A 23,085-nucleotide genomic window follows, 5' to 3' on the forward strand; every position below is an offset into this window, starting at 1 on the left:
CTGTTACTATGGTGCATCTTAACATTCTAGGTCAGACTACCATAGGGGACTTTATCATATGCCTTACTAAAATCCATGTTGACAACATCCTCCGCCCAACCTTCTGCAATCACCTTCATCACATGGAGAAATTCTGCATCTAAGGAGCGAAGGAAATAGGCAACGTTTTGGGCCGAAACCCTTCTTCAGACTGAAGGGTTTCGGCCCGAAACATTGCCTATTTCCTTTGCTCCATATATGCTGCTGCACCCGCTGAGTTTCTCCAGCACTTTTTAAACATGTATGAAGCCATATTGACTATACCTAATTCACCCATTCTCTTCCACATGGAAGTAAATTATATTCTGAAGAATCCTCTCCAATAGCTTCCCTACCACTCTCTGGCCTATAATTCCCTGGATTCTCACTGTTTTCCTTCTTAAATTAAGGGACATTAGCAACATTAGCAGTCTTCCAATTGTCTGACCTTTAAGACAAACAATAGTGGGGCACAAGGTGGCTGGATCCATGCCTGCAATTCCTCCTCAATAATATCTATTAATAATCCAACATGAAATTATCAAGAAGAAAATGCTCATGATGGTGTATCGAAATTAAAATTATCCACTCATTTTTTAAAAGGAATTTAAAAAGTGTCATCAATTACACCATTAAAAAAACGTTTGTTGAAATATCAGAAAGAGAGCAAGATAAGGGATCCATATGAGCGGTGTTGACACCATGTACAATAAACTTTTAGTGTTGCTTAAGCATAGAAGACAGTGGCATAATTGTTAAGACACTGTGGACATTATATATGACTGGTATTAATCAGATAGTGAAACCGACAAGTACTTCTATTGGCTTTTGTGGTGACTATGGGATTGAAACATACAGTAGATCAACTGTCATATAAGCAGCTGGTTACAAGACATTAACGCTCATTTGACAACGCAAATCCTTCCTGAACAAATTGCTGAATAGTTGCAAGCTGTACCATGGAAAGCTTTACAGTGTTATTGGTTCTGAACAAACAATGGACTGTGGTTTCCAGTGTCCATGCTAAGTGAAATATAGCTACAAATGGTTAACTAATCCTGAAAGTATTTTAAAATGATATGAACACATCTGCCTAATCCAACAGTTTAAGTAACAGGCCAGTATTTATACAGAAGAGAGTTGTCATGCTACAGCTGATGTACCATAAACCCAAACAAAAAAATTGGTCATTCTGTATGAAAGAGTATTAATATATTAAGTTTATTTTTTCCATTTTTGGATTGCATTTATTAATGTGCAATAGGGGTCTCAAACAACCGTGAAGGACTCACAGTTCGGTTTTATTTAGTATATAAAACTGCATAAGAATTCCTTGTTAGCAAATTGTTCTGACTAATTTATTTTATTCTCTTTCTGCATAAATACCTGATTTATAAATCACTGCAACTTGCAAAATTGCCATTAAGAGAACCTGGATGATACTTTGGTGGCAGGAAAGCTACTCAGTTAGGAATCGTATTTACAGAATAGGAAAATAAATCATTGTTGAGGAATATTGGTATTAGTATTGTTTTATTATTGACATATGTATCAAAGTACAGTGAAAAACTTTGTTTCACGTGCTGTCCAGGCTAATCATGTATCACATGAGTACGTCAGGTTGTGCAAAGGAGAAAATAAAAGTGCAGGTAAAATTATTGCAAGAACCGTAATGGTTCAGGAAGGTCGGGAATTCGGGGTTGGAAGATCAGGGGATTAGAAGATTGGGGTTTACAAGCCTTGTAAGAATATGTTACCAAACAAACTGAAGGCAAACAAAAATCAAAAATGTAACCACATGATCATTGAAATTGTACTGACAAATCATTTCAAATTTGGATTGCTTCTTTCATTTAGATTACAATACATTTCCATAAAACAGATATTAATAAATCCTCAATAACTTCTACTATTTTTGATATTATGAATCCCAAGAACATCACACTTTAGAAAACAAATTGTTATCTAAAATATAAACATATACAATTCTGGAAATGTATATCAATTTAGTAAAAATGATTGTAATTATTTATTTCTATTAGGAAAAGGCTTGTTGCACAATAAAATATGTTTATTGTCTTGAAAAGGTCTCAAAAATGAACTTAATTAATCAACAAACAAAATAAATATTCTGCAAGCAACAGAAAGAGTGTTTCTCTTCTCACAGTAGAAAATCAGTATAGCAAACAACTTTAAAATCCCATCCAAAGCATGCAATTTTATATCTTGGAAAGAAAAACAAAACAAAAATCATTGACTTCTGTTTGCAACTAATATCTCAGCAATGATTCAAATATTTTTTCTCAGCATGAAGTAATCATGACAATATATTGATTCATATAGTAAATTGCTCACCGATTGTTCATTTAAGTCCTGTGGGTCTTCCATGTGGGGGTTCCTTGGTTTCCTTTTTTAATCTGTAGAAGCCTTTTCTGCCCCTCCAGATTAAAGTGCACTTGCTGAAAGAAAACCAGACTGCATTTGCTTCTCTTTTACTTACGACTTTATTTTAATCAAAACATTTATAAGGCACATGAGATTTTGAGCTGTTTTTTGTAAGAAAAAGAAATGTGCTGCCCATTTATCCCACTAATTGGTGTGGAGATATTTGAAATATAGTCCCATTTTGTAACATAACTACCTGCAACTGCATTTCGTTGTCTCTGTACTGTACACTGACAATGACAATTAAAATTGAATCTGAATCTGAATCTGAATCTAAATTATGATCGCAGTGTAATTGGTCTGAAGGTGCTGTAAAGTAATTAATGTGAGCAGTTCCTGTCAAACTAGCACCCAAGCCAACTCCTGAGAAAACAAAATTGGTGATAAAAGTTTTTTAGAATACTGAGAGAAAATGTTCAATATGCATTTAGTGACAATCCCTCTTAACTGCAATCAACTTGGTATTCTAGCAGAAATGGTTCTTATCCAATTACCAATGTACAATCCCTTCTCAAAGGCACAATGAATTCCTTTAGGATTATGTGAAATACACATAATGATTGAGAACAGGCTGCTTCTCGTAACTCGCAAAATGATACGCACTAACCTGGTTATGTCAAACTGATTAAGTAAGCTGCTTGCTGTAGGATATAGGAAAGTGATAGGGACAGTAAACCTTAACAATGCTCCCATTTAATGTTGATAACGTATTCTAGCAGTGTCATTTGGTGAAACTGAAAATATAATTTGATGGTCATCAGGTTCAACCTTATTGTGGCCCATGGATAAAGAATTTCGTACTCTTTTTCTCCCTGCTGTCTTAAAATGTTTAATTGCAGGCTAATGGTTTCAAATGACCAAACTAACGCGCTGTAACAGTTGCAGGAGGTCAATTAGCGGCCATCAAGTTGCTTTGACAGTATATTTGTGATGCAGAGATGGCCAATGAGGCATTTTCCTTCAGTACTGTGCCTTATTTTCCCCTTGCTCAAAATAGCAAAATTTATTGTACATAAATCTGCATGCCCATGCTGTGCATTTAAAGCACTTTGTGCAGCAACCTAATTCCATTAATATATCTGAAAAGGAATGAGTAGTTCATTGTTCTATAGCATTGCCTTCACTGCAGCAATATCAAATATCAAAGACAGACGCAAAGAGTGCAATCACATTGTCATCTACTAAGGCTCTCCTTTAATTACTTAAAAATGTTTAATGGATAAACTTAATTTGAACAGCTGTTGGATAAAGCCGAGTTTAAACCTCATAACATAATACATGCGTGTTTATTTAATTTCTTCACAATGACAGAAAAATACTTCATAATGCCAAACAGTAAATCTCTGGGAAGTGTTATGCAAGACTCTTGTTTAATTGATTCATTTATTGGGATATGAGCATCATTGGCATGGCCAATATTTATTGCCAATCTCTAAATGCCCTTGAGAAGGTGGTGGTGAGCAGTCTTGTTGAACTGCCAGAGTTCTTCCCGAGCAGGTACTCCCACAGTGCTGAATTGTAGGGAATTCCTGAATTTAAACTCAGAACATGAAGTAATCTGAACTGGCTAATACACAAGCTTCTATGATGGTGGACATCTCAGGAGGAATCCAAGATGGACCATCTGCTTATTTTTTCTTGCTGACGCTGATTTCAAGTGCTTCAGCTTTACCCTTAGCACTCACATGCTGTGCCCTCCTGCCATTGAGGATATTCCTGGAATCCCCTCTTCTCTTTAGACCTTAATTGCCCACCACCATTTTTCAACCAACTCACACCCATGCAGACAAATGTTTGCTGGACAGGTGTAAGCTTAGAATCAATTAAAGTAAAAACATCTTTATATATTGCCCACCTATATTGAATTTTGCATGAAATATGCATGTTGGACAATCTAATTCGCAGCATTAAAATATAAAAGATACACACTTCATTTATTCGTATCCATTGCAGACTGAAACACACAACCTGTAAGAGCATGCTGGTTTATCACTTCATTGTCAGAGGTGCCACGTTTTTGACAAGATGTTAACGAGGGCTCATCTTTCTGTGCAGATAAAAATATTTCAAAGGAAAGGAAGTTCTCCAAGAGCCTAGAGCAATAAAGCTGCCTCAGACAACAGCACTGAAAATAGATTTATCTCGTCATTCATAAATTATTGCTTTTTAGACCTTTCCCTGTGCAAATTAGATGTTGCATCTGCTCGCATAATAACTGGCAACTGCACTTTAGAAATAATCTATTGACTGTAAAGTGCTTTGAGACATTAATAAAATGGGCCTGATATTCAATATATTGTACTGTTAATGATGTTCAATATATCGTAACTGTAACTATTATGGTGCCTCCAATTACATTTTCTTCATTCAACTTGCACCATCATGCAAATTAATCTATCGACAACACAAAATAAATTAGTACGTTTTGTGACTAATTTAAATCATGTAAATTGTTACATTTATTTTCTTCTCAGCATTGATTCGATTATGGAAACAATATGCTTTTAATTAAAGAACTGAGTGATACCTTTAAAAATTATACCTTTGTAAATGTTGTAAAATGGCTATTATTATATTTTGGGAAATGTTTGTGTTTCCGTAACTGATTTTTCCAACCTTCTTCATATTCGAGAGGTTTCAATATCAGTTTCAGTTTAGTTTATTGTCATGTGTACTAATACATGATTACAATCGAGCCATTTACAGTGTATAGATACATAATAAGAGAATAACCTTTAGTGCAAGGTAAAGCCACCAAAGTCTGATCGAGGATAGTCTGAGGGACACCAATGAGGTAGATAGTAATTCAGGCCTGCTCTCTGGTTGTGGTATGATGATTCGGTTGCCTGATAACAGCTGGGAAGAAACTGTCCTCATAACCATATAATTATGACGTTAATGTAAATACATTTCCATTATAGTAACTTTAGAATTTTGGTATTGATCAACATCCGATTTCCAGCATGTATTACTAATTAACATTTTAGTACAACTTGCCCCACTTGAGAAATTAGTTAGGGTGGCAGGCCATGCTGGAAATTGGTACAGTAGAAAGGTTATGACATTAATCCGCACGCGAGTTTGATTTGATGCCAGGGCTGCCAAATTTGGCAACTGTAATTGAGCTAATACCATGCATTAGGCATACATGTGGAAATTGAAAGCGTGAAGAAATCATTACCCATGACGTTTAAAGGATTCAATGGCTTCCTGCTTTATTGGTAAAAGATAGAAAGGATTGCTGATTGTTCAGTTGTGTGATGTTTGCAACTTGCAAATGTTTTAATATCAATGGAGAATGCAATGTCTGAGGATTCAATTCCATCCTACATTACCATTCACTGTACTCTTCTGCTGTCTGCCACTGAGCATTCATGGCCAATCCTCTAGGCTTCAACATGACAGAGAAAGTGATGAGAGGATTTTCCAGGAGATTTAGAAGAAGGATTGGGAGTAAGGATTTTAGCAGGCGACACAATAAGCAAACTGTGCTCAGGAAGTAGTTGTGTTTGACACATCTTAGTGAAAAGATGTATTCAAGAGAGATGTAGATATAGCTCTTAAGGCTAACGGAATCAAGAGATATGGGGCGAAGCAGGAACGGGGTGCTGATTTTGGATCATCAGCCATGATTATATTGAATGGCAGTGCTGGTTTGAAAGGCCAAATGGCCTACTCCTGCACCTATTTTCTATGTTTCTATGCTTCTAGTACTTCATTAAGGTGTTCCCTCCTGATATCTGTCATGTGCTGCACAGCAACTACTGAACCAGGCTAGTAATGCTTTGCAAGCCTTTAAGATAAGTGTTGCCATGTCTTTGTAGGACGGTACTGGTGATATCATCCCTTACTCTATCCTTTTGGAGAGGTAATTGAAACAGTCTTGAGCGGGAATTGATTAAAAAAAAAAGCTTTATGTAAATCAGGAATAAACAAAAGTTGCTATTTCCAGTTGTCCATCTATGAAGCATAGTCAATGCCTGCTCACCCGATTGGTGCAAGACATACAGTGGATTAGACATTGTATCTTGAAGGGTCTTTGTGCCCGTTTTCAAATAGAATAGTGACCCTGATTTCATGCTCTATTAATCCTGCTCAGAGCTTTAGATCTGCTTTCAGAGTTTCCAATGCCTCATACTTTTCAAGAACGCCTCTATCCTACGATACATTTATTTTGCGATGCATACTCATGCCATTGCAGCATGGACTTGATGTCCCTCCCATTACCCATTTGATTTCCACTGCAGTTGGAAATCATTCCTCATGTGTGGCAGTGAATAGCAGAGCGATCATACACCTCTGAGCCTCTCAAATGTCAGCAGACTTGCTGGAAAATGTCCCAGAACCCTTCTGATGAAACATTAACAATATTAATATATTATTAATTTTAATTGAACAAATTTTTGTACAGACCTAATCGATCACTGCCAACAATTCTATTGTTCATTTTATCCTTTGGAAATATGTATGCATTTATATTTATTTGTCGCATTTGTATTGATATGTTATATTATAAATGCTATTCTATTTCTGACAATGGAAAATCTATTTTTATATTTACATACAATCTCAAAGAAGAATTCTCTTTGCAAGATATTTTGAAGATATAGATATATAATCACTATTAACAAATGGGGAAACCCACTTCAACACTTTAATCACCTTCATATAAAAAATAATAAATAAATTCTACTTCACCGTCATGCAATAGCCTTGCAATGAGAAATCTCATCATTTCTCTCTACCTACAGTAGCTGGAGGTTGTAACGTTAACCACATTATGGAATGGAAGCAATGATCTATCCAACTCACAGTATCATCATGTTCTACTTCAGGAATGATACTCTACATTCCAAATAACAACACAGAGAGTGGACACATAAATAAGAGTATTGCCACAACAACTTCAGCAAAATTCATGTAAAATCTATGGTATGCATCTGACATTTTCAAATTATTTGAGTGTCGAAGAACCTTCGCAATATAACTAGATTACAGATGTTTGCTCTTCTAACCTGGATTGACTCTAGAGGAACAGTTTGAGTTATGTAGCATGTAGTGAAATACAAGCAAAGTCAGTTGTGGCAACATTGCCAGGAGATGAATTATGTACTACAAAAAAGAATGTGGCTTCAGTGTAATGTTGCTAAAAGCATACTGAAGACAGTATGTTACATATGCCAACTTACAACCATGTTTTATTCTAAAGGGAATAATTCCCTTAGCTCAATAATCGTAGATAAAAAATCCCAACAATCCTATGTTTTGTTATAAGCAATATTTTCTGGACTCTCCAGGAAAGCCTGGTTATAGTCAACCCTTCTGCTTAAACTGCCCATTGATTCTTAATTTTTTAAAACAAACAAATATATAATCAGGCCAAATGAACAATTGACAGGAAAATTTTGAATATATGACGAATTTCATTGAATTACATTAGCAAAGGGAAATGGTAATATTTTCTTTGGCCCAAAACCAATCATGGCACCTAAAACCATGGTACACAAAATTGCTGGGGAAACTCAGCGGGTGCAGCAGCATCTATGGAGCGAAGGAAATAGGCGACGTTTCGGGCCGAAACCCTTCTTCAGACTAGCTCCATAGATGCTGCTGCACCCGCTGAGTTTCCCCAGCAATTTTGTGTACCTTCGATATTCCAGCATCTGCAGTTCCTTTTTGAACACCTAAAACCATGACTCGGTTCTACTGCATGAACTGCAGAAATGGACATGAAGCAAAGTGAGATGTTTAGTCAAGAGAGCCTAGGAGAAGCTCCAGGTGATGCAGCCAATTATATTTCAATTTGTAGATTTAATTTTCACAGTAACCAAAAATTTCACAAGAAAAAATGTAAACCCTACAGTCCTGAAAAGCTGCAAAAAATAAATTAAAAAGTAATAAAATGCACAATAAAAGAAAATTGAAATTGCAATAAATACACTTGGAGAAAGATTGCTAAAGGAAATATGGTCCCATTAAAGCCAATTCCATGTAACTCTATGATGACCAAAAACAAAATGGCAGATTTGCAGAACAGATTCTTTGCACAAAAAGGATGGGCGATGTTTCGGGTTGGAACCCGAAGAAGGGTCCCAACCGAAAATACCCAAACAGCCTGAATTTTTAATGACAATTTAATAGTTTCATGGTCACAATCACTGATATCAGCTTGTTTCTCCAATCCATTTAATTAGATAGATTTAGTTGCCCCAGCTGCTACTGTGGAATTATACTTTATGTCTCTGGATATTTTGTTGGGACGTGTCAATAATTAAAATCTTTGCATGGATTGAGTTGAGGAATTGCAAAGGCAAGAATACACTAATTGGTGTTATCTACAGACCCCCAAATAGTAGCCCGGATGTAGGGAGTAATTTGCAGCAGGAGTTAAATCTGGCATGCAACAAAGGTGATGCCACTGTGGTGATGGGGGATTTCAATATGCAGGTAGACTGGGAAAATCAGGTTGGTTCAGGACCCCAAGAAAGAGAGTTTGTAGAGTGCCTCCGAGATGGATTCTTAGAGCAGCTTGTAATGGAGCCGACCAGAGAAAAGGCAATTCTGGATTTAGTGTTGTCCAATGAACCAGATTTGATAAGAGAACTCGAGGTAAAGGAACCGCTTGGAGGTAGTGATCATAATATTAGTTTTAATCTGCAATTTGAGAAGGAGAACGTTAAATCGGAAGTGTCAGTGATGCAGTTGAACTAAGGGAACTATGAAGGCATGAGAGAGGAGCTGGCCAAGTTAGACTGGAAAGGGATCTTAGCAGGAATGACGGTGGAACAGCAATGGCAGAAATTTCTGGGCATAATCCGGAAGACGCAGGATCATTTCATTCCAAAATGGAAGAAAGATTCTAAGGGGAGTAGGAAGCAACCGTGGCTGACAAGAGAAGTTAGGGATAGAATAAAACTAAAAGAAAAGATGTATAACACAGCAAAGAGTAGCCGGAATCGAGAGGATTGGGAAACTTTCATAGGACAACATAATGAAACAAAACGGGCAATACGGGCTGAAAAGATGAAGTACGAAGGGAAACTGGCCAGGAATATAAAGAAGGACAGTAAAAGCTTTTTTAGATATGTTAAGGGAAAAAGAATAACAAAGTCAAATGCGGGTCCCTTGAAGGCAGACACGGGTGAAATTATTATGAGCAACAAGGAAATGGCAGAAGGGTTGAACAGGTACTTCGGATCAGTCTTCACTAAGGAAGACACAAACAATCTCCCAGATGTACTGGAGGACAGAGGATCTAAGGGGGTCGAGGAACTGAAATACATTTTCATTAGGCGAGAAATAGTATTGGGTAGGCTAATGGGACTGAAGGATGATAAATCCCCTGGGCCTGATGGTCTGCATCCCAGGGTCCTCAGGAAGGTGGCTCTAGAAATAGTGGATGCATTGGTGATCATTTTCCAATGTTCAATAGATTCAGGATCAGTTCCTGTGGATTGGATAGCTAATGTTATCCCACTTTTCAAGAAAGGAGCGAGAGAGAAAACAGAGAATTACAGACCAGTTAGCCTGACTGCGGTGGTGGGAAAGATGCTGGAGTCAATTATTAAAGAGGTAATAATTGGGCATTTGGATAGCAGTAAAAGGATTAGTCCAAGTCAACATGGATTTATGAAAGGAAAATCATGCTTGACTAATCTTCTAGAATTTTTTGAGGATGTGACAAGTAAAATGGATGAAGGGGAGTCAGTGGATGTAGTGTATCTAGACTTTCAGAAAGCCTTTGATAAGGTCCCGCACGGGAGATTGGTGACTATAATTAGAGCACATGGTATTGGGGGTAGGGTGTTGACATGGATAGATAATTGGTTGGCAGACAGGAAGCAAAGAGTAGGAGTGAACGGGTCCTTTTCAGAATGGCAGGCAGTGGCGAGTGGAGTGCCGCAAGGGTCGGTGTTGGGGCCGGAACTGTTTACCATATATATTAATGATTTGGAAGAGGGAATTAGGAGCAACACTAGCAAGTTTGCAGATGACACAAAGCTGGGTGGCAGTGTGAACTGTGACGAGGATATTAGGAGGTTGCAGGGTGACCTGGGCAGGTTGAGTGAGTGGGCAGATGCGTGGCAGATGCAGTATAATATAGATAAATGTGAGGTTATCCACTTTGGTGGCAAAAACAAGGGGGCAGATTATTATCTCAATGGGGTTAGGTTAGGTAAGGGGGAGGTACAGCGAGACCTGGGTGTCTTTGTACACCAGTCACTGAAAGTTGGCGTGCAGGTACAGCAGGCAGTGAAGAAAGCTAATGGAATGTTGGCCTTCATAACAAGAGGATTTCAGTATAGGAGTAGAGAGGTTCTTCTGCAGTTGTATAGGGCTGTGGTAAGACCACATCTGGAGTATTGCGTACAGTTTTGGTCTCTTAATTTGAGGAAGGACATCCTTGTGATTGAGGCAGTGCAGTGTAGGTTCACGAGATTGATCCCTGGGATGGCGGGACTGTCATATGAGGAAAGATTGAAAAGACTAGGCTTGTATTCATTGGGGTTTAGAAGGATGAGGGGATATCTTATAGAAACATATAAAATTATAAAAGGACTGGACAAGCTAGATGCAAGAAATTTTTTCCCAATTTTGGGCGAGTCCAGAACTACGAGTCACAGTCTTAGAATAAAGGGGAGGCCATTTAAGACTGAGGTGAGAAAAAAAAAATTCACCCAGAGAGTTGTGAATTCCCTGCCACAGAGGGCAGTGGAGGCCAAATCACTGGATGGATTTAAGAGAGAGTTATATAGAGCTCTAGGGGCTAGTGGAATCAAGGGATATGGGCAGAAGGCAGGCATGGGTTATTGATTGGGGACGATCAGCCATGATCACAATGAATGGCAGTGCTGGCTCGAAGGTCCGAATGGCCTCCTCCTGCACCTAATTTCTATGTTTCTATGTTCTATGTTTCTATCTTTCAATCTGCAAAATGCACGTGATATTAATTAGTGTTTTTCTGTTTATTACAACAATTTTCAAAGTCAATTATTTTTGTCATCATTTTGATGAAACAAATGAGGGGATATAAATTCATGCTTGGTCACTTGTCATTTAGATATATATGCAGTCTGGTGATGCTTGTGTTTTACATCCTGATTTCCAAACGGAAGTTAATGGAACCGATCCTTGGAAGTGAAATAATGATCACTATTAGCAGATAAGAAATGAGTTTCTTCTCGAACACAATCTAGATTTGGGAAAGATGCTGCCACTCTGTAAGCCTCACATTCCCTTTTATCTACCTGTCCCATAATTCTACAATGCCTCTGCTCATTCTTGAAACTAAAACATAAAATGTATTTGCCCATTTAGCGGCACAGTGGTGTAGTGATGAAGTCGCTGCCTTACAGCACCACAGATTTGGTTCGGTCTTCACTATGGATGCTGTAACGAGTTTGCACTTTCTCCCTTTGACCGCATGAGTTTTCAGTAAGTGCTCCGGTTTCCACCCACATTCCAAAGCCATGTGAACTTTGTCTATGGAACACATGTGCTACAATGCTGGGAACTATATCCGACGATTTGTATCTTTCCCTTTGCTCTATCTATTGTACTTGAGTTGGACGATTATTTATATATAGATAGACACAAAAAACTGGAGAAACTCAGTGGGACAGGCAGCATCTCTGGAGAGAAGGAATGGGTGACAATAGGCAATAGATGCAGGAGTAGGCCATTCGGCCCTTCGAGCCAGCACTGCCATTCAATGTGATCATGGCTGATCATCCCCAATCAGTACCCCGTTCCTGCCTTTTCCCCATATCCCCTGACACCGCTTTCTTTAAGAGCCCTATCCAGCTCTCTCTTGAAAGCATCTAGAGAACCTGCCTCCACCGCCCTCTGAGGCAGAGAATTCCACAGACTCACAGCTCTCTGTGAGCAAAAGTGTTTCTCGTCTCCATTCTAAATGGCTTACTCCTTATTCTTAAACTGTGGCCCCTAGCTCTGTACTCCCCCAACATCGGGAACATGTTTCCTGCCTCTAGCGTGTCCAAACCCTTAACAATCTTATATGTTTCAATAAGAAGCCCTCTCATCCTTCTAAACTCCAGAGTGTACAAGCCCAGCTGCTTCATTCTCTCAGCATATGACAGTCCCACCATCTTGGGAAATAACCTTGTAAACCTACGCTGCACTCCCTCAGTAGCAAGAATGTCCTTCCTCAAATTAGGGGACCAAAACTGCACACAATACTCCAGGTGTGGTCTTACTAGGGCTCTGTACAACTGCAGAAGGACTTCTTTGCTCCTGTACTCGACTCCTCTTGTTGTAAAAGCCAACATGCCATTCGCTTTCTTCACTGCCTGTTGTACCTGCATGCTTACTTTCATAGACTGATGTACAAGGACCCCCAGATCCCGCTGTACTTCCCCTTTTCCCAACTTGACGCCATTTAGATAGTAATCTGCCTTCCTGTTTTTGCTACCAAAGTGGACAACCTCACATTTCTCCACATCAAACGTCATCTGCCATGCATCCGCCCACTCCCCCAACCTGTCCATGTCACCCTGCATTCTCATAGCATCCTCCTCACGGTTCACACTGCCACCCCGCTTTGTGTCATCTGCAAATTTGCTAATGTTACTTTGAATCCCTTCATCCAAATCATTGACGTTTGGGGCCCCTTCTTCAGATTATGATATATACATATCATATATATGATTTTTTTGGATAGTATACTAAACAACATTTTTCATTTTTTTCATGAGTACTTTTGACAATAATAAATCTAAACGTAAACCTAATCCCAGATCAATGTCTCTGGAACTGTTCCCATCACCCATATTAAACTGACTAGCCTGTAGTAATCACCCTTACTTTTTTTCCTGGTGAGAGAGTAACATTTTTCCAATTCTCTGCCACATATAAAGAGAGTATTCAAGGATTATGATCAATGACCCCACACCTCTCTTTCGTACTTTCAAATTCCTTTGTTGCATCCCATCTGGTCCTGATGGCTTACCTATTCAGCAAAATATTCAAAACCTCCATGCAATCAGTTGTCAATATCTCTCCACTATCTCTTTTTTCACTATTGGTTTGGAAGGGCATTCTTCTCTGGTACAGACAAGAGGCGAAGAACTCACATTAACAATGCACATTAACAGTGCCCGCAGAATCTACATGCAAGTTTCCATGTTGGTCATTAATGGACGTCATTTTTCTACATGCCATCCCTTTATGATGTACATGCCCATGAAACAATTATGTTTTTCTATTTATGTTGGCAACTAATCTTTTCCTACATGCTCTCTTTGCTTTTCCGATTTTAGTTTTCTCTTCTCTTGCGATCGGTCAGGTTCCTACCGGCATTTATAATGCATATGAGCATACACTTCTCATATGCAGCCTGTTTTCTATTTGCTTTACCGTTTGTTGTATGACATTTTTTTCATCCAGAGAGCTCTAAATGTGTTTATTCTTCCTTTGCCAGTAATTGTAAGTCTGCACTCACTTGCAAAGTTCTGAAACAACACATACTCATGAAGAGAACCATTTTGATTTTTGCTGGCAATAATTAGAAACTTCTGTCAAAGCCGGAGTATTTTGCAAAGCGCCTTTCATATCATTCATAACCAGCTAAAAACTGTATGGGTATTGACTCATAAAAGATCAGTCATTTGTGAGCATGAAATAAGACAACATGCTCGAACAGGAGGTACGTGTTTGGAATTGAAAGTTTACAACATTATGGAAAGGAATGCTTTGAAAACACAACTATCAATGCTGAAAATTTAAAATAAAAAGCTAAACCAAGCAAAATATATAGCAGATCCATCAGCACCTGAAAAGTGAAAACATACATTAACATTTCATGCAGAAAGAATCATTAGGTAGAACAAGAGTTCCTATGTTTTCAACAAGTGAAAGAACTACTGTCCATTTCTCGAATTGTCTGCTTTTATTTCTAACTCCGTTGAGGATAGACTTTCATATGATTCAGTTTCACGGGGTCCAAGTCCATTGCTCCCTGAAATGGCAACACAAGTGCACAAGTAGAAAGAGTGGTAACAAAGGCATATGGTATGCTTGCCTTCATGGGTCAGGGCATTGGTTAGAAGAGTCATGAAGTCATATTGGCTAGGTTGGAGTATAATGTGCAGTTCTTATTACAGGAAAGATGCTGAGGCTGCAAAGAGTGTACAGAAGAGGTTTACCACAATGCTGCAAGGATTTGAGGTTTTTTTTTACACAGAGAATGGTGGGTGCCTGGAATGTGCTGCCATGGGTGGTGGTGCAGGCAGATTCAATAGTGGCATTTACAAGACTTTTAGACATGCACATGGACATGCAGTGTATGAGGGATATGGATAATGTGCGGGCAGAGGAGATGAGTTTAACCTGACATCATGTTCAACATTGAGATTGTGGGTCAAAGTGCCTTTTCCTGTGCTGTACTGATCTATGTTCTATGAGTATGTATATTGGTATCAGCAAAATGATTTTTATTTTCATAAACGACTGATGGAAATGTGATCAGTCATTCACATAAGCATCTGACATATCACAATTTGTAAATTTGAAGAGTTAGGTTATTTTTTCCAATTTGTAAGTATTCGGTGGAATAGACAAATTCAATTGTAATGTGCAACTACCGATTAATTGGGTGTCTTTTTTACTTTTAGACATACGGCATGGACACAGGCCCTTCAGCCCATCGAGTCCACGCTGACAAGCGATCATCCCCGTGCATCAGCACTCTCCTACCCACTGGGGACAAATAAACAATTTGTTTACAAAGCCAAGTAACCTACTAGCCTCCTTGGAGTGTGGGCAAAAACTGGAGCACCGGAGAAACCCCACGCAGTCACAGGGTGAATGTAAAAACTCCGCAAAGACAGCACCCTTGGTCAGGATTAAACCCGGGTCTCTGGCGCTGTAAGGTAGCAACTCTATCGCTGTTCCACTGTGGCACCTTCTTTATGTTCAAATGGTCATGTGATAGGAGCAGAATTAGGCCATTTGGCCCATCAAGTATACTCCACCATTCAATCATGGCTGATCTATCTCTCTCCTAACCCCATTCTCCTGGATCCCACCCCCCCCCCCCCCCCCCCCCCCCATAACCCTCATCAATAATCTATCTATCTATGCTTTAAAAAATATCCATTGACTTGGCCTCCACAGCCTTCTGTGGCAGAGAATTCCACATTCACCACCCTCTGACGAAATAAATTCCTTCTCATCTCCTTCCTAAAGGAATGTCCTTTAATTCTGAGGCTAGGACCTCGTCCAAGACTCTCCCACTAGTGGAAACATCCTCTCCACTCTCTCAATGTGTAATTGTTACTGAAGGCATAATTGTCCCAATTCAAGTTACATATTTTGAACTGTAGCTCTTCAGCTCACATTCCATTGGGATGATCATGGAAGTGCAGATCTCCACCGGGGGCCAGCATCTTGCAGGTTCATCCATTACAATCAGGTGACTTTGGTACATGCTTTGGAAATGTTTTAACAAACAGCTCCCGTCAAGATAGCTTTTCTTGTTCCATCCATGCAGTCTGGTGCTACGAGTAAGGTCCATTCCCAATTTCCCTTAAATTCAACATTTCCTAGATTAGTTCATTAAGAAGATAACAGTCAATCACATTGTTCCATTTTCAAGTACTGTACGTGAAAGCAAGGTAGGCTGTGGCAAATGGCATAGTTCCCTGAAGGATGTTTGTGAATCAAGTGTTCAGTTACTCATCCAGTTATTCAACAGTTGCACCCCTGGTAGATCTGACTATTCTCTAAATTGCCCACCACTTCACAACCAGTCCATGTGCTGATTTATCCTGCCTTGGGCCAATATAGTCAGACACACAGCATGGAAATAGGCCCTTTGATCAATTATTTAATAGGAATCTGAGGAGCAACATTTTCACACAGAGGATAGCATGTATATGGAATGAGCTGTCAAAGGAGGTAGTTGAGGCAGGAGCAATAGCAACATTTAAAACACATTTGGACAGGTAAATGGATAGGAGAGGTTTAGAGGGATATGGATCGAACGCAGGCAAATGGGACTACCTTAGATGGTAGCTTGGTTAGCATGAACGAATTCTATCATGGCACGCCAACAATCCCATGACCCTCGGGAATGGAATAAACAGGATGTACTTATAAGGAAATGAGAGCCTTAAGTATAATACAAAGTGCTAGAGTATGTCAATGGGTCAGACAGCATATATGATTCTATGACCTACCGATTTAAAAAGACATTTAGTAGAACAAGGGTTCCTATGTTTTCAATTAGTGAAAGAACTAGAAAAGGTTTCAAGGAATATGGATCAAATGCAGGCAAATGAGACCAGCCCAATATGCCAATTTGGTGGACATGGACAAGGTGCCTGTTTTCATGGTGCATAGCTCTATGACTTTATGACTCTCTGACTCAATGATTCCAAATGATAATGAAGTTGGTGGGACTGGAGATGAGGAGATGCTGGCTTCCTTTGGATAAAGGACAACTCGCTTTTGATTATTTTAAAGCTTACCTTCAGCAAAATAATTCACAGGATCCAATTAACCCAAGAGAAAGCCCTATAGGATAGAGAAGTGGTTGGCAGACAGGAAACAAAGAGTCGGGATTAACTGTTCAAAAGGGAACTGCAGATGCTGGAATATCGAAGGTACACAAAATTGCTGGAGGAACTCAGCGGGTGCAGCAGCATCTATGGAGCGAAGGAAATAGGCGACGTTTCGGGCCGAAACCCTTCTTCAGACTGATGGGGGGTGGGGAAAGAAAGAAGGAAAAAGGGAGGAGGAGGAGCCCGAGGGCGGGCGGATGGGAGGGTGGGAGGAGACAGCTAGAGGGTGAAGGAAGGGGAGGGGACAGCACAGGCTAGCCAAATTGGGGGAATTCAATGTTGATGCCATAAGGGCGCAAGGACCCCAGACGGAATACGAGGTGCTGTTCCTCCAATTTCCGCTGTTGCTCACTCTGGCAATGGAGGAGACCCAGGACAGAGAGGTCGGATTGGGAATGGGAGGGGGAGTTGAAGTGCTGAGCCACCGGGAGGTCATGTAGGTTAAGGCGGACTGAGCGGAGGTGTTCGGCGAAACGGTCGCCCAACCTACGCTTGGTCTCACCGATGTAAATTAGCTGACATCTAGAGCAGCGGATGCAGTAGATAAAAGTAGCTCTAGATGTCAGCTAATTTACATCGGTGAGACCAAGCGTAGGTTGGGCGACCGTTTCGCCGAACACCTCCGCTCAGTCCGCCTTAACCTACATGACCTCCCGGTGGCTCAGCACTTCAACTCCCCCTCCCATTCACAATCCGACCTCCCTGTCCTGGGTCTCCTCCAATGCCAGAGTGAGCAACAGCGGAAATTGGAGGAACAGCACCTCATATTCCGTCTGGGGTCCTTGCGCCCTTATGGCATCAACATTGAATTCCCCCAATTTGGCTAGCCTGTGCTGTCCCCTCCCCTTCCTTCACCCTCTAGCTGTCTCCTCCCACCCTCCCATCCGCCCGCCCTCGGGCTCCTCCTCCTCCCTTTTTCCTTCTTTCTTTCCCCACCCCCCATCAGTCTGAAGAAGGGTTTCGGCCCGAAACGTTGCCTATTTCCTTCGCTCCATAGATGCTGCTGCACCCGCTGAGTTCCTCCAGCAATTTTGTGTACCAGTCGGGATTAACTGTTCCCTTTCAGAATGGCAGGCAGTGACTAGTGGGGTACCGCAAGGCTCGGTGCTGGGACCGCAGCTATTTACAATATACATCAATGATTTGGATGAAGGGATTCAAAGTAACATTAGCAAATTTGCTGATGACACAAAGCTAGGTGGCAGTGTGAACTGTGAGGAGGATGCTATGAGAATGCAGGGTGATTTGGACAGGTTGGGGGAGTGGGCAGATGCATGGCAGATGAGGTTTAACACGGATAAATTTGAGGATATCCACTTTGGTAGCAAAAACAGGAAGGCAGATTACTATCTAAATGGCGTCAAGTTGGGAAAAGGGGAAGTACAACATCAGTCTATGAAAGTAAGCATGCAGGTACAGCAGGCAGTGAAGAAAGCGAATGACATGTTGGCTTTATAACAAGAGGAATCGAATATAGAAGCAAAGAGGTCTTTCTGCAGTTGTACAGAGCCCTAGTGAGACCACACCTGGAGTATTGTGTGCAGTTTTGGTCCCCTAATTTGAGGAAGGAAATTCTTGCTATTGTGGGAGTGCAGCGTAGGTTTATAAGGTTAATTCCCGGGATGGCGGGACTGTCATATGCTGAGAGAATGGAGCAGATGGACTTGTACACTCTGGAGTTTAGAAGGATGAGAGGGTATCTTATTGAAACATATAAGATTGTTAAGGGTTTGGACACGCTGGAGGCAGGAAACATGTTCCCGATGTTGGGGGAGTCCAGAACCAGGGGCCACAGTTTAAGAATAAGGAGTAAGCTATTCAGAACGGAGACGAGGAAACACTTTTTCACACAGAGAGTGGTGAGTCTGTGGAATTCTCTGCCTCAGAGGACAGTGGAGGCAGGTTCTCTGGATGCTTTCAAGAGAGAGCTAGATAGGGCTCTTCAAAATAGCGGAGTCAGGGGATATGGGGAGAAGGCAGGAACGGGGTACTGATTGGGGATGATCAGCCATGATCACATTGAATGGCAGTGCTGGCTCGAAGGGCCGAATGGCCTACTGCTGCACCTATTGTCTATTGTCTAAAGCCTTTTTGATGTGGGAGGAATCTGGAGGACTAGAGGAAACCCACACAGGCATGTGGAGAACATGCAAACTCCACACTGAGGTCAGGATCTAACCCAGGTTGCTAACCCCAACTTTATTGCATTGATCCATGCTTACACAACACTCATCCTTGCCCACACAATTTAAGGTGAATTCAAGTGCATTGTTTATATGTCATTGTTGTCGGGAGACAAAAGGAATGGCTACAAGAGACAAAGGAGATTGTTGCATGATCAGTCCGAGGCTGACTGGAACCAGTTCAGACCAACAGCAATCATGTTGCTGGCTCCAGTGTCCTATAGCAAAATTATCCTTGGATACCACATGACAACAATCCCATAACCTTCCCGACTGGAATTAACAGGATGTTCTTATAATAATAATAATAATAATAATAATAATATCTTTTATTGTCATTGCACGTCAGTGCAACGAGATTTAGTGTGCAGCTCCACTGATGTACAAGAAAGGTAAATAAATACAATACATAAATATGCAAGCTGAATTGATTGACGTGACCATATGAGGGAGACTGTCCAAAGGGGGCGGGTGGGGGGGCACTCATTAGGGCCGGTTCAGAGCCGCTATAGCTCTTGGGATAAAACTGTTCCTGAGTCTGGAGGTTCGGGCGTAGAAGGCCTTGTAACGTCTGCCGGAGGGAAGTAGTTGAAACAGACCATGGCAGGGGTGTGATGAGTCCTTATGGATGCTGACGGCCTTCCTGAGGCACCGCGTGTGGTAGATGCCCTCCAAGGCTGGTAGCTCTGTCCCGATGATCCGCTGCGCTCTGTTGACGACGCGCTGAAGAGCTCTCCTCTCCGCCTCCGTGCAGCTGAGATACCACACAGAGATGCCATACGTTAGTATGCTCTCTGTGGTGCAGCGGTAGAAGGAATTATAAGGAAATGTGAGCATTAAATACAACACCAACTGCTGGAGTAAGTCAACAGGTCAGGCAGCATCAGTGGAAGGAATGGATAGGCATTGTTTTGGGTCAGGTCCATTATTCTGGTTACATGATTTAACACGCGATGTCCGCGACCACCACATTATATGGCCAAGCTGGCTCCATGTGGTGAACATGTTGCACATGTCCCAATAATGACACTAAATACAAATAAATATTATATCCATGAACCTTTCTGAATGTATTTTAAATGTTGTAATTGTGCACAATCTGGCAGCTCATTCCATATACCCACTATATAAAAAAAAATTGGCCTCTCAGCTCCTTTTTAAATCATTACTTTAAATCTTAATCTAGATTTAGACTTATCTGCCCTGGGGAAAAAAGACGGTGACAATCCACACCCCTCGTGATTTTATAAATCTCTATAAGGTCACACCTCGGCCTTCTTCACTCCAGGGAGGTCCCAACCAATACCAAATCTCCTTATATTACTCAAGCCCTCCAGTCCCGTAAATATCTCTGTGAGTCTGCTTGCACCCTCTCTCCTTCTAATAGTATGGTGACCAAAACTAGGAGTCAAAATCACCAACAATATGGACTATCCATATTGAAGCAACGACCAAGAAAGCATACCAACGCCTCTACTTCCTTAGAAGGCTTATGAAGTTTGGCATGTCCCATACAACTCTCACCAACTTCTACAGATGCACCATAAAAAGCATTTTATCAAGAGGCATTACAGTTTGGTTTGGGAACAGCTCCATCCAAGACTGCAAGAAATTGCAGCCAATTGTGGACGCAGCCTAGACCATCACACAAACCAACCTCCCTTCTTTTGACTCCAGTTATACTTCACGCAAGGCCAGCACCAAAATCAAGGATGAGACGCACCCTGGCCACTCCCTCTTCTCCCCTCTCCCATCAGGCAAAAAGGTATAGAAGTGTGACAATACACACCACCAGATTCGGGGACAGTTTCTTCCCAGCTGTTATCAGGCAACTGAATCCTAGCACAACCAGAGAGCTGTGCTGAATTACTATCTACTGCTTTGATGACCTCGGACTATCCTTGATCGGACTTTGCTAGCTTTACCTTGCACTAAGCGTTATTTCCTTTTCATGTATCTAACACAGTAAATGGATCGATTGTAATCATGTGTTGTCTTTCTGCTGACTGGTTAGCAAGCAACAAAAAAGCTTTTCACTGTACCTCGGTACATGTGGCAATGAACTAAACTCAACCAAACAATGCCTACAATGGTACACAAAAATGCTGGAGAAACTCAGCGGGTGCAGCAGCATCTATGGAGCGAAGGAAATAGGTGACGTTTTGGGCCGAAACCCTTCTTCAGACTGATGGGGGGTGGGGGGGAGAAGGAAGGAAAAAGGGAGGAGGAGGAGCCCGAGGGCGGGGGGGATGGGAGGAGACAGGTCGAGGGTTAAGGAAGGGGAGGAGACAGCAAGGGCTAGTAAAATTGGGAGAATTCAATGTTCATGCCATCCGGACGCAAGCAACCCAGGCGGAATATGAGGTGCTGTTCCTCCAATTTCCGGTGTTGCTCACTCTGGCAATGGAGGAGACCCAGGGCAGAGAGGTCGGATTGGGAATGGGAGGGGGAATGGGAGGCCTACAATGGGTCCTGTGTGCTCATCCTAGATCAGCTCCTCCCAACTGTGGAATTGTGCTGGATGCCTCCTTCCATGAGTGGTGACTCAAGTAGAGTCATGGAGACACGTCTTACAGCGTAGAAACAGGCCCTTCAGCCCAACTTGCCCACATGGGCCAGCATGTCCAATATGCACTAGTCCCACTGCCTGCATTCAGCCCCAACCTCAGCACCAACCTGAAGACCTCTGACGGCTTGTCATTGGTCTTAACGTCTCCATTATTCAAAGACATATGAAAACATTTTAAATTGATTTAACTAGGTAAAAATAAAAACATTATACAGAAAAGTTCATTTTAGATCATACCACATTAAAGCCACAGGAATAGGCTTTTCATCCCTAATGTCTGTGCCACCATTAAGCTATTATCAAATTAAAAATATAGGGAGAAGGCATAATTGAGAAAAAAAAAATTAATTTGATCTTATTTTATTTACTGGTCAGTGACCCCATTCAAATCAATGAGGCAGTCCCTTTAAGGCCAACTATAGCTGGCTTGCAAATAAAAGACTAGATGCAAAGTGCATCCGTCCCCACAGGACAATTTGATGCAGGCGTTGTTGGACTATGTAGTTAGTATGGTGGCAGAGAGTGTGAAGTGGGGGGTGTAATTCAGGTGCCTGGCATTACACATCTTCCACATTCTCCAAATCACACACTGAAGCGTTCAGCTGTGGTCTCTGATGTGCTGACTATCAGAGTAGGAAAAGGCCCATTTCTCATAAATTGCCGATCGCACCTGAGATCAATCCAGCTCAATGCAGAAACTGGGGGAAAACGTTCTTCATTTAAAATAAATGTAAACACTAATTTCAGCTTGTGCTATGTGATGAAGCTGCTCGGCAGATGTGAAATTAACAAGTTCAGCAGAACTACATGCCAGGAATGTGAAAAAAAATAAAACAGCTGTATGACTGCTCTCAATAACAGTGAGTACATGATGCGCTAATTCATTTTAAAATACATTCTCAGCATATGGGCATTGCTGGGAAGGTTGGCATACATTGTCTATCCCATTTACTTCACAACTGTTATCATCAACCTGCTTTTTTAATTTGTGCATCTCTTGAGGCCACTTTGCAGAGCAGATTACTCTATCACGTTGGTATGGGACTGGAGTCACATAGAGACCAGATGGGTAAGGATTGTGGTTCCCTGAATGGACTTTAGTGGAATTGTAAGAAGGAACTGCAGATGCTGGTTTTGAATGTAAACACAAAAAGCTGGAGTCACTCAGCGGGACAGGCAGCATCTCTGGAGAGAAGGAATGGGTGAAGTCTGAAGGAAGGGTCTCAACCCGAAACGTCACCCATTCCTTCTCTCCAGAGATGCTGCCTGTCCCGCTGAGTTACTCCAG

The 23,085-nt window shown here is 41.1% G+C and overlaps 1 protein-coding gene across 34 annotated transcripts in view; it reads right to left on the bottom strand.

The window, feature by feature from the left end:
- eya4 (EYA transcriptional coactivator and phosphatase 4) overlaps positions 1–23,085 on the bottom strand; it is a 428,629-nt gene that overhangs the window by 401,754 nt on the left and 3,790 nt on the right. For all 34 annotated transcript variants that reach the window (XM_033020875.1, XM_033020872.1, XM_033020887.1 and 31 more), the window contains one exon: positions 2,374–2,477. In XM_033020875.1, the coding sequence (XP_032876766.1) occupies positions 2,374–2,406 (33 nt within the window). In that variant the 5' untranslated portion in view covers positions 2,407–2,477. Of the gene's footprint in view, positions 1–2,373; positions 2,478–23,085 lie in introns of those variants that run through there.

Source organism: Amblyraja radiata, chromosome 5 (genome assembly GCF_010909765.2).
Source record: "Amblyraja radiata isolate CabotCenter1 chromosome 5, sAmbRad1.1.pri, whole genome shotgun sequence".
Taxonomy (NCBI): domain Eukaryota; kingdom Metazoa; phylum Chordata; class Chondrichthyes; order Rajiformes; family Rajidae; genus Amblyraja; species Amblyraja radiata.